This window comes from Ruditapes philippinarum, unplaced genomic scaffold, assembly GCF_026571515.1.
Source record: "Ruditapes philippinarum isolate M1 unplaced genomic scaffold, ASM2657151v2 ctg4580_1_1_1_1, whole genome shotgun sequence".
Classification (NCBI taxonomy): domain Eukaryota; kingdom Metazoa; phylum Mollusca; class Bivalvia; order Venerida; family Veneridae; genus Ruditapes; species Ruditapes philippinarum.
The window spans coordinates 26654-39676 of record NW_026854618.1 but is presented as its reverse complement, the minus strand read 5'-3'; the positions used below and the strand labels follow the sequence as shown (position 1 = coordinate 39676).

Genomic DNA, 13023 nt, shown 5'->3' with positions numbered 1-13023 from the left:
TACAAAGACAGATGCAAGATGTATGACTTGTTTAAAAGCTACGTTGATTACATATTATGTTACATGTTAATCAACCATGGGTATCTGACGATGTGCACTAAGGTGACAATTTATACTGTTTTATAGAGGTGAGGAGTGTTATTGGTATACCATTAATAAACTAACAATGGTACCAAGTCTTATCTGCACTATACTATAGTATCACTGGCAAATAGCGGTAGTTTTATCTTAAAATGCTCATTGCTCATAGTACCATATCAAAACTGCATGATATTTTTTTTTGATAATTTTCAAAACAAAGCAGACTGTTTCAAATATAACAGGTGACATCAGAGTGTGACCTATACAAGTGACATCTTCCATGTGATTGACACCTTGCAAATATTTGGGAATATTTCTAGATAAACTCTAATTTAATTTTTTTAGCTCACCAGAGCACAGAGTAATACTCACTAGAGCAAAAAGTGTACAAGTTGAGCTATTGTGATCACCCTGTGTCCGTCTTTCATCTTTAACAAATGTGTTTTTTTTACTTAACATCTCCTTCTCATTTACTTGAATTAAAGTGATAAAACTATACAAGAATGATGATAAGGTGGTCCTCTATAAAAATTGCTCAAATGGTTTTGGTCTGTTGAACAAGCTGGCAGCCAGACCTAAACATAAAAAATCCTATAAACAACATCTCTTTCTTAACCATTGAAACTACGCCGCAATGATCATTGGGTAGTCTCCCATAAATTCCTCAAGTTAATAGTTTTGGTCTTTTGAACAAGAAGGCTACCAGAGTTAAAAATAGAAATTAGCTTTAAATGACATCTTCTCCTTATTTGCTTGGCCACTGTTTTTGTAAGATAAAGTTTAAAGTAGAATGATTTCATTGTAATGTTACTTAGATTTTAAGTGATCCTAAAAGAACCATTATGGTCATATTGTTTGGCTTTACAATTTGTATGGATTTGCTAATTGTGAATACAGAAGTTGATAGTTGAAATAGTAGCTTGCAATGAGTCAACAATGCTGTTACAGGGGGAGGGGGAAACAACAAATACCTATAACCTTATGATATTGTAAGTGATGAATTGATTAAATATTCAGTCATACAATTTAAATACATTACTTTTTTTGTCTAATAGACACAAGTTTTAGTTTTAAAGCTATTAAGATTGGTCAGTTACCAACAATTTGGCTTTTAGAAATTCTGTGGTCGCAGTTTTAATTGAAATTTTATCTAACTAGGTTACCACATCAAATCACAGAGAGAAAAAACAGATTGCTCAGGGTGTTTATTTTGATGATCTTGTGATTTCTAGACAGATTTCAAATATTTCAAATAAGAATGATCTGAGGAATATAAACTACAAATGTAGTTTTCTTCTCATCTACATTTGTACCTTATCTTCAAGTAACTCTTCATGATTTTTTGTCCTATTGTTGAAGCAAAATTGAGTGAAAAAAAACCACTAAGTAATTGGATTTAGTCAAAGAAAACTTTTTTGTGTCATTGAGTAATATTCACACTTAACTAAGAATAAGTTGAAAATAGTTTGCATTTCTTTACTGTCGTTGGCTATATAATTATTGCCTTTTATTTTATTGTGCTTTTATTTTGTTGGCTACAACTAAAACCAACATTTGGTTATATTTATAGTCACAAAATAATTTTTTATTTTGTTCTCAAGAGTTGACATAATTATCTTGTGCTTCATTTTCTGTTTGACATATTTCCATCATCAGCAGCGAAACTTTACAAATGGCTCACCGCTGCATGAAATGTTTTGTTATATTGAATTTCGTGATACATTTAATGCACTGATCTGACTGTAAATAAGGACATATACATTGTGACATACATTGTGATGTAACAGACACTTATTTGTATGCACATACATGCATGAACATAATATGACTGGTATGTTGTTCACCATAAATTATAATTAAAAGGAATCAGCTCATGTTCTGACATTTATATGATACAGTAATGAGTATATGGAATAATAATACATAAATCATGTGACATGATGTTATTTTTTACCTCTTGTAGTTTTATACTTTGAATCTTAACATAATAATGTTTAACTCACTGTTACGTCTCACATGAGCATGAAGTGCTCATACATTTGTAATTATACGCTTTTAGACTTGATTGCTCTCTGTCATATACATGTATTTGTCATATACATGTACAATTGTTTGTTTTGCATGATAATTTTATATTTATTTGATCACCAGTTTTCCAGGATTATTTCTATGACCAAATTGTCCTTACACCAGGGGTCACTTGATTTTATATGACTTGCATAGAGTGTCAGAAATCTTTTTTTCAGAAATCACAAAACCCAGTGTTTAAATAGTAATTGTGTGGCATTGGCAAGCCACAGAATCTTCATGTTGGCTTTTTGTGTCGCCTCTACGGAGAAGAGGCGACATATAGAGATCACTTCTCTGTCGTCTGTCGGTCCGTCTGTCTGTCTGTCCGTCCGTCACAAAACTTGTCCGGACTACTCATAAACCACTGGTGCCTAGAGGGATCACTTCTCCGTCGTCTGTCGGTCCGTCTGTCTGTCTGTCCATCCGTCACAAAACTTGTCCGGACTACTCCTCATAAACTACTGGTGCAATTTCAGCCAAACTTTACAGGAATGATCAGTACCAAGTTTAGTTGTGCATATTGTCAGCATTTTCCGGTTCAATGATTTTTGTCAGAGTTATGGCCCTTTAATAATTTTTATTTTTAAAGTTTGTCCGGACTACTCCTCTTATACCACTAATGCAATTTCAATGAAACTTTACAGGATTGATCTGTAGCTCAAGTCCTTGCGCATATTGCACAGGTTTTCCGGTTGAATGATTTTTGGCCAAGTATGGCCCTTTGATAAAAAGGTGTTTTTTCTCAATTTCTGTGTGTTGCCGGATACACAAAAGCTTGTCGGGACTACTCCTCATAAACTACTGGTGCAATTTTATCCAAACTTTACAGGAATGATCAGTACCAAGTCTAGTTGTGCATATTGTCAGCATTTTCTGGTTCAATGATTTTTGTCAGAGTTATGGCCCTTTGATAAAAAGGTGTTTTTTTTCTGTATGTTGCCAGATACACAAAAGCTTGTCCGAACTACTCCTCATAAACTACTGGTGCAATTTTATCCAAACTTTACAGGAATGATCAGTACCAAGTCTAGTTGTGCACTGTCCGTCTGTCACAAAACTTGTCCAAACATGAAATTGGCCATCATGAGGTGACACATGTGATCACTGATTGCTTTTGTTATGAAAATAAAGCTACTTCTATTTATATGAAGTTGATAATTTATTGTGATATTGTTTCACTTGGTACAACATACATGTATCATTATCAAAAATCAATTATAACCAGATCATTTTTCAGGTAGTAGGGAAATAATTTCGAAGGTTTATAAATGTTTGTATTGAAACTGTAGACCTGATGTATTGAAACTGTAGACCTGAGGAAATTTTATGGATGAAGAAGTATTTCCTTGATTTACCTAGTTAAATAAATTGTTTTATGATATTGCATTGTTGAATGTAAAGAAAATAAAATAAAAAAGGAATAATTATATGATCTGATTGTCCTAGTATCACCTATTTCAATGATATGTAAATTATAAATATAGTGTCTGAGGCTAAGAAATCTTATTTTCAGACAGTCATGATTTCAAAATTTTACAACCTATTTTTCTGCAAATACATGACATTGTTACTTACACGTTTTATGATTTATTCATGAGAAGATAAATGCTTAAGAATGGAAGTATCATCTACCAAATTTGTCTGGAAATCATTTTGCTCTAGTGTACAAATACCTTACATGTTTTTATATATAGCCAATTAAATGCTTATATTAACATTATTTTGCAGACTTTATCAGCAAATTATTGTGCTTTTATGCTTCCAAAGATTGGCATACAGTCTGCCAAACCATCCGTCCTCTTTGTCTGGTCCATAACTTTGTAATTCATGAATGGATTTCAAAAAAAATTGCATAAAAGTGTAGCACATTGAAAGAATATGGCACATGAAAGAATAAGGTTTGATTGTCAAGGGTCAAGGTCACATTGAGGCTTGAAAGCTTTTCATTGAAGCACTTTGTTAATGATGGTCAACAATTATGTCATACCTGGATGGATTTCAAAATGTATGCATTTTGTATCCATGTAGAAAAGTGTTGGACATGATGACAACATGCCACGCACAAGAAATCAGGTCTCAAGCTCAAAGGCCAAGGTTGTACTTTTACTTTCATCAATACCTTAGTCAGTCATTCCTGGATGAAATTTAAATTACTTTGCATAATTTAAATGTTTCTGACACTATGATGTATCAGGGCAGGAATTAGATTTCAGCTGAAAGGTCAAGGTCACTTTAATTCATTTGTTTGTTTCCAGTGACAAGTGTTCTATTTATCTAAGTACAGTCTATTCTTATCTTAGGTAAAAATCCTACTGCTGATAGTTTAAATATGAAAATCAGTGAGTGTTTGTTTTGTGAGAAGGAAGTGAAAATATTGAACTCTGTGATAAAATGTGTACTTGACATTGTAGATTGAGGAAGTTATTACAAATAAAGGAAATGATTACACTGTCTCCATATTTGTATAGGCAGCTATTTGTAGAAAAAAATAAAAAATCCCCAAAACATCTGATGAGACATTTGATGCTTCCCTATAATTGATATTACATATTACATTAAAAGAATGTTTCTGCAGTTGACTAAATATTGTTGAGTCATTTGTTACTCTATTCATCTTCCAGAACGTATGAAGTACTTCAGATATGGGCCATCTTGTATATCCTGTAGTATGTTTCGGATAAGGAAATAAATCTAGGAAAAAATTGAAAAGATTTATTGTTATTGTGATTAGTACTTCTCAGTACTAGGAGATTTTTACCTCTTAATACATATTTATAGTGTTTGAAATGATTTTTTGTTCAACTGGATTGCAGTATTTCAAAATGAATCGTAACTTATTTACTTTAGTGAATCAACTTTTAGTTTAATTAATCAGTTAAGTAACTTGATTGCTTATTAAAATTAGTGACTTATTTACTTTAGTGAATCAACTTTTAGTTTAAGTAATCAGTTAAGTAACTTGATTGCTTATTAAAATATTTGTAAATTTGTGAATTGGTTAGTGTTTATTAGCAAGCATTTACAAAAATTGGTCAAGAGTGGCGCACTAACGTATACTTAAACTGACAGCAGAAGCTATTCATATGGTAGTTATCTTTCAAGCACATGCATTATTTTCCTCATTTTATACCATACATTGTAATATCATTATAAATGTTAACTTTTAAAGTTGGAAAATATGTTACAGTGTGTAATAGCTGTCATTAGCTCACACTTTATGTTACAATGTATGGAAATTAAATAATATACTTACAAGTTCTCTAAAGTACAGTAAGGATGGAGTTTAGCATAATTTACTTACAATAGTTTGAAAATAGTATTGTATTTAAACTTTTTTAAGGGCTTAATTCATTTTTCTACTACATTTATACAGATAAAAAGATAACAATTTACTTTTAGTTTCACTGTAAGGATTTACTGAAGGACATTCTGAAATACTTTTATTATATAACACAATGTTATGTCTTCATTAAAGTCATTATTTAATGTTATGCTAGTAAAGTACCTACTTTGTTGAACCTTAAATGACTTACTGAAGTGTACACTTTGTTGATTTACTGAATATTGCATTTACATATGTACCAAAGTATGTATTTTGTTAATTTATGTAGAGGTGAACTATCAGGATTAACTTTGTTGATTTATTGGAGTGTACATGTAAAGGAATTTACTGAAGAACGTGTTTTAACCCTTAGCCTACTGGAACTAAAAGAGATTGTAACATTTGCAACCAGTACAGTAACATCTGTGCAGTCTGACCAGGTTCGATACTATTGGCTGACCACATTTTAGATTTTCATCTTGATATCCCTAAAATTTATATTGGACAGTTCCAAAAATGAAAGCTGGACAAGTGTATTGGATATATTGAGCAGGTTAAGGGTTAAGAGATTAATAAATTTAACATAAATTTTAGACACTCTTTATTGACTTACTGAAAGGATGCTTTAATTATTCAATGAAGGATATATTTTAATGGTTTGTAGAGAGTGGGATGTGCCATTGTTGTTTAAACTAAATTGTTGACCATTTGACATTGACTGTGTGAGTACATGTAATTGGTTTAGTTACTAATGTAACAATAGAAGTTGGTGTGATAAAGATTTACAAGCAGGAAGAATACAACACAAAACAAAATATCAGTATTAGTGATAATTCTATTGTTTCCTAGAACTATATAAAGTACATCTATAGTATTGTTCTTTAGTAACTACGATACTGTGAAATTGTTGAAAAAGTTTCTCGGTTTCATATCTTGATGATCATTCACCAATAACTGTTACACTGGCGTGAATATGTAATGCTTTTATTCTTGATGTAGGATTATTTCTTTACATCTGTTTCTTGTATAGTTTTTGTATTTTTATTACTTTTACTGGAAAGGTGTGCCAACTGTTGGCTGTATTTCATCTAAATGTTGCTCTATTTTATGTGGAATTATTGTGATAGTGTATACATATAGTTTTCAGCTTTGAATGCTAGCTGCAAAAATGACATCACTGTTTTTTCTCATAGTAGAGCCAAACTTAATAAGACTATTTAACTATGTAGGCTACTGAGTTTTTCAGTAACTATCAAAATCCCTTACTTTTACAATGGACAGTTCCATAGTCAGAGCAGGACATGGCCACTTTGCAAATTTAGGGAGTGAAGGATAAGCTTTATTTTTGGTAATTTTATGATTAACATGTGTAAATTAGAAGCATGTACATAGGAGCCTGTACATTTCATATCTGTAAGGGTATGTTGAAAGAGATCATATACATGTGTATGATCTGTAAAAGAATTTTATCATTTCCCTTTACACTGCATGACATCAATTGATTACACACATGCAAACAGTACAGACCAAGATTGGGTGAAGGCGACAAAGCCATTTCATTCATTTCATGTACATATTTTGAAATTTTCAAAAAGATAATAAATGGTTTTGTCAGGAACTGAAAGATTTTAAGACATTTAATTGTTAAAAGTGTTAGGTCAAGGTAGAATACTTGATGTGGAACATGTATATATAATGAATAAAACCATTTAACCTGCATAATTTATCAAGAAAGTTATATTTTAATGTAAAAAAACAACAACCGAAGAACAAAACACATAGGTGTTTTCAAAAACCAATTTATTGTGTTAGCATTATTTACCAGTAAGTGATGGTGATGATGGTTTTAAGCATTTTAGATATCAGCATTTTAGAAATTTCCATAATTCAGTGAATAAATTAAAATGACAATAATAACTTTGGACGATTTGTATACTAAGGGGAATTATAAAGGATAGATACGGTAGGTAGTTTTATAATTCCTTAGTCTATTTATTCACTGACATAAGTAAAACAAGCTAGGATAAAAAATATAACCTCTGTTTCAACATAATTTCTTACTCTATGTTTTTTTTTACTTCTGGGTGAAACAAGGTAATTATTATGATGTAGAGTAAACCCATTTATGTCATGTTCAGATGAGAATGGATTTGTTGATGCAGTGAAATACTTCCATTGTGTTTTTTTCCCCCTATTGTTTTGTCTAGTAGCTAAAGTAGATACCATGAATTTACTACTGTTTATCTAATGGTATATCAATCTCAAAGGAATTGCTTCTTAACAGCATCATTCTGTTTATTGGATTTAAAGGTGGTAATTATATTAACATCAAATTATTTACTTAGATATTAATATTTTGGTTAAGGAGAGTGCAGTTGTGTTCACATTGAATTTCTTTGGTTGAAACTACATATATATGTAGATTTTAAACAATGAATTATATTATCATATTATGGTATACAATGTATATTAGTGTGGGTTTTTTTCAGTGATATATTTTGTTTTAAATGAAAAACTCAAACTATTTAAATGGCTGACAGGAATTAAAAAGATTGATGGTTGAACTGTTTAGTTTGGCTAAGTTTCAACTGGGTAAATTAATCCTAAATATAAAAAAAATCTGTTATCAATTATAAATGACCTTGATGTTGTTGTGACGACTCCCTTTTAGTTAAATTGCTTAAAAAAGAATAAGTGTTTTCTAAATTATGCATATTAAACCACATGTTTTTTTTCTAATATTCGAAATTTATGTATACATTTACACAGTACTCTATCAAAGCTGGGGTGGAAATATTAAACCTTTTCAATTTGATAAAGTATAGTATAACAGGATACATAGTTTAGAAATACCTGAATGAGTAAGTGTTTTGATATTGATTAACCTCTTACAATGGCTGCTGCTGTATTGTTTGATGTATAACTATAAAAATTGTCTTTTATTTTTGATCATTTCATTGTTACTTAAGTAGCTCAAGGGATTAAAAGACCAGTACCAATGAATCAATAGAACAGGTCAGGCTGCACCCTGACCTAGCCATATGTGCATGGTCTTGGCCTATGTGCATGCTGGCCTGGGCCTATGTGCACCCTAGCCTGGCCTTATGTGAACCCTGGCCTAGCCCTATGTTCATGCTGGTCTATGCCTATGTACATGCTGGCCTGGGCCTATGTGCATGCTGGTCTGGGTCTATGTGCATGCTGGCCTGGGTCTATGTACATGCTGGTCTGGGTCTATGTGCATGCTAGCCTGGGTCTATGTACATGCTGGTCTAGGTCTATGTACATGCTGGTCTAGGTCTATGTACATGCTGGCCTGGGTCTATGTACATGCTGGCCTGGGTCTATGTGCATGCTGGCCTGGGTCTATGTACATGCTGGCCTGGGTCTATGTGCATGCTGGCCTGGGTCTATGTACATGCTGGTCTAGGTCTATGTACATGCTGGTCTAGGTCTATGTACATGCTGGCCTGGGTCTATGTACATGCTGGTCTAGGTCTATGTGCATGCTGGCCTGGGTCTATGTGCATGCTGGCCTGGGTCTATGTACATGCTGGCCTGGGTTTATGTACATGCTGGTCTAGGTCTATGTACATGCTGGCCTGGGTCTATGTACATGCTGGTCTAGGTCTATGTACATGCTGGCCTGTGTCTATGTACATGCTGGCCTGGGTCTATGTACATGCTGGCCTGGGTCTATGTGAATGCTGGCCTGGGTCTATGTGCATGCTGGCCTGGGTCTATGTGCATGCTGGCCTGGGTCTATGTACATGCTGGTCTAGGTCTATGTACATGCTGGCCTGGGTCTATGTACATGCTGGCCTGGGTCTATGTACATGCTGGCCTGGGTCTATGTGCATGCTGGCCTGGGCCTATGTACATGCTGGCCTGGGTCTATGTGCATGCTGGCCTGGGTCTATGTACATGCTGGTCTAGGTCTATGTGCATGCTGGCCTGGGTCTATGTACATGCTGGCCTGGGTCTATGTGCATGCTGGCCTGGGTCTATGTGCATGCTGGCCTGGGTCTATGTGCATGCTGGCCTGGACCCTATGTTCATGCTGGTCTAGGCCTATGTGCATGCTGGCCTGGGTCTATGTACATGCTGGCCTGGGTCTATGTGCATGCTGGCCTGGGCCTATGTTACATGCTGGCCTGGGTCTATGTTTCATGCTGGCCTGGGTCTATGTACATGCTGGTCTAGGTCTATGTACATGCTGGCCTGGGTCTATGTACATGCTGGTCTAGGTCTATGTGCATGCTGGCCTGTGTCTATGTACATGCTGGCCTGGGTCTAATGTGCATGCTGGCCTGGGTCTATGTACATGCTGGCCTGGGTCTATGTGCATGCTGGCCTGGAACCTATGTTCATGCTGGTCTAGGCCTATGTACATGCTGGTCTGGGTCTATGTGCATGCTGGCCTGGGTCTATGTGCATGCTGGCCTGGGTCTATGTACATGCTGGTCTAGGTCTATGTGGGCATGCTGGCCTGGGTCTATGTACATGCTGGTCTAGGTCTATGTACATGCTGGTCTAGGTCTATGTACATGCTGGCCTGGGTCTATGTACATGCTGGCCTGGGTCTATGTGCATGCTGGCCTGGGTCTATGTACATGCTGGCCTGGGTCTATGTGCATGCTGGCCTGGGTCTATGTGCATGCTGGCCTGGGTCTATGTACATGCTGGTCTAGGTCTATGTACATGCTGGTCTAGGTCTATGTACATGCTGGCCTGGGTCTATGTGCATGCTGGTCTAGGTCTATGTACATGCTGGCCTGGGTCTATGTTCATGCTGGTCTAGGTCTATGTGCATGCTGGCCTGGGTCTATGTGCATGCTGGCCTGGGTCTATGTACATGCTGGTCTGGGTCTATGTGCATGCTGGCCTGGGTCTATGTACATGCTGGCCTGGGTCTATGTTCATGCTGGTCTAGGCCTATGTGCATGCTGGCCTGGACCCTATGTGTATGCTAGCCAGGCTGATTATTGTTGTATAGGCTGTTTATTAGTGTGATCGTCATTTGTAATTTTAAAAATATATAAAAGCCTATTTTCTCTGATGTTTCCTTTGCACTGCAAAAGCTATTATTACTGGGATATTTTAAAATTAACATTCTTGAAGAACAAAGCCATACCTTAAAGGTCAAGGTCACACCTAAATGTTTAGCATCAAAAATAAGCCTGAATCATTCCTAGTATCATGCTTCAGAACCATGTAACACATATTTCAGGTATTGTTCTAGAACTGATTGTCAGGACAAGAGGACAGTATTATAGGGGGTTTTGAAATAATTTGGCATGGTGGTTTGTGTGTCAGGGACAAGGTGTGTTTCATTAAGATAACATAAGTAGTTTCAAGGCTGTTGAACTGAAACAATATGTCCTGACAGTAACTCTATCATTTGATAGGGGATTTTAAAATAACTGGGCAAAAAGTTTATCTATCAAGATGAGACAATGACAAAGAAATTTTACAATTTTGAATCCTTTTCTCCTTTTAAAATCTGGTAGGTTTAATATATTGCCTGTTTGTACCATGTAGTTATAAGCTTGTAACTCTATAGTAGCTACTTTTATTTGCTAATTGCATGTTTCTTTTTGATTATGAAACAGGGAAGTTAAAATTTGTCAAATGGTTAAGTTGAAATGTTTATTTAAAAGAAAAAAATACGATCAATTGAAAAATAGAGAAACTTCCTGCTTGATATTCTTTCCACCTGTAGGATATATGTAGAGTTAGAAATACATTACAGGATTATTATTTGTTTATATTGTGAACCATTGTGTGAGCATATGTATTATATGGCTTAAATTTTAAAAAGGGTATGTTTGTTTGTATAGGATTTTTCTTGCTTTTTTAGTGAAATCTACAAAAAGGAGTATCTTAAACTTTTTTCTCCTTAATATGTAGGCATTAGAAGGGAAGATCTGCCTATACAAGCAGTAGTACAATATCTAAACTTGAAGTACAGTTAGTTGGTCTAAATTCTTAATGTACATTGTACTTGCTTTTAGCTTATAAATGCTTTTTTCACTTAATTGTTATTTCAGTAGACTGTTCAAGAGGTGAGGATCAACTAGGAGCCCAGTATGGGGAATCTCCTCAAGTTATTATCCAGAGACGAAAACAAAAGAGCTGATGATCTCAATTATGTATTTGTTGATTTTGAAAGTGAGTGAAATTTTATGTTGACATTTGTATTTGTACACCCTATTTATGCTATTCAGGTTAGGAAAGAAAATTTTTCAATGAAGGCTCTAAAATTATGATATCTTTGAAGTGCTTAGGAGCCATCTGCAATAATGATAGACTATGTGATCACTACAGACATTTGTGCAGACACTATGTGATCACTATAGACATCTGTGTAAACACTATGTGATCACTATAGTCATCTGTGTAAACACTATGTGATCACTATAGACATCTATGCAACACCATGTGATCACTACAGACATCTATGCAAACACTATGTGATCACTATAGACATATATTTAAACACTATGTGATCACTATATACATCTGTGTAAACACTTTGTGATCACTATAGACATCTGTGTAAACACTATGTGATTACTATAGACAACTGTGTAAACACTATGTGATCACTATAGACAACTGTGTAAACTACAGACATCTGTGCAAACACCATGTGATCACTACAGACATCTGTGTAAACACTATGTGATCACTATAGACATCTGTGTAAACACTTTGTGATCACTAAAGACATCTGTGTAAACACTATGTGATCACTATAGACAACTGTGTGATCACTATAGACATCTGTGTAAACTTTATGTGATCACTAAAGACATATGTGTGATCACTTAAGACATCTGTGTTATCACTATGTGATCACTAAAGACATCTGTGTAAACACTATGTGATCACAGCAGACATTTGTGTAAACACTATGTGATCACAGCAGACATTTATGTGAAACACTATGTGATCCTATTATACATCTATGTAAACATTATGTGATCCCTTTCAGACATCTGTGTAAACACTATGTGATTACTACAGACATCTGTACAGACACTATGTGATCACTATAGACATCTGTATAAACACTATGTGATCACTATAGACAACTGTGTAAACACTGTGATATGTATAGACATTTTGTGCAGACTGGACTGACACTGTACTACAGGCTGCTAGAATGTTAATACATGTGTATTTTGCTACTGAAATCCCTGATTATGATTGTGGACATGTGAAACAGCTAATACAAATAACAACAATCTTCGCCTTTGACAAATAGTTTCTATTAGCATTTTTTGTCCAAAAAAATAAGCTTAAAGACATAATATTTTATGATTATTATGATTCGATATTGACTGTTAAACCTGTCAACAATAACTCTAATGTAATGGAATGATATCCTAATGTTTCTGTAGATTGTAAACCAACTGACTTAGAATCAGAGGTTTGGGAGAAAATCCAGGCTGTTCTAAAGGAAGCGGAGAATATTTTGGCAGGGCTACGACAGTATACGGGAGCTGCAGGTGTTATCAGAGATGTAAGTCTTACAATATAAATTA

General features: G+C 34.7%; 1 protein-coding gene across 4 annotated transcripts in view; it reads left to right on the top strand.

Annotated features, from left to right (window-relative positions):
• Positions 1 to 13023, top strand: part of LOC132740594 (CYFIP-related Rac1 interactor B-like) — a 34292-nt gene that overhangs the window by 1647 nt on the left and 19622 nt on the right. For 2 of the 4 annotated variants that reach the window (XM_060728530.1, XM_060728527.1), the window contains exons 2-3: positions 11524 to 11644; positions 12880 to 13001. In XM_060728530.1, the coding sequence (XP_060584513.1) occupies positions 11563 to 11644; positions 12880 to 13001 (204 nt within the window). In that variant the 5' untranslated portion in view covers positions 11524 to 11562. Of the gene's footprint in view, positions 1 to 11156; positions 11296 to 11523; positions 11645 to 12879; positions 13002 to 13023 lie in introns of those variants that run through there. The other 2 variants (XM_060728528.1, XM_060728529.1) reach the window with 2 other exon arrangements.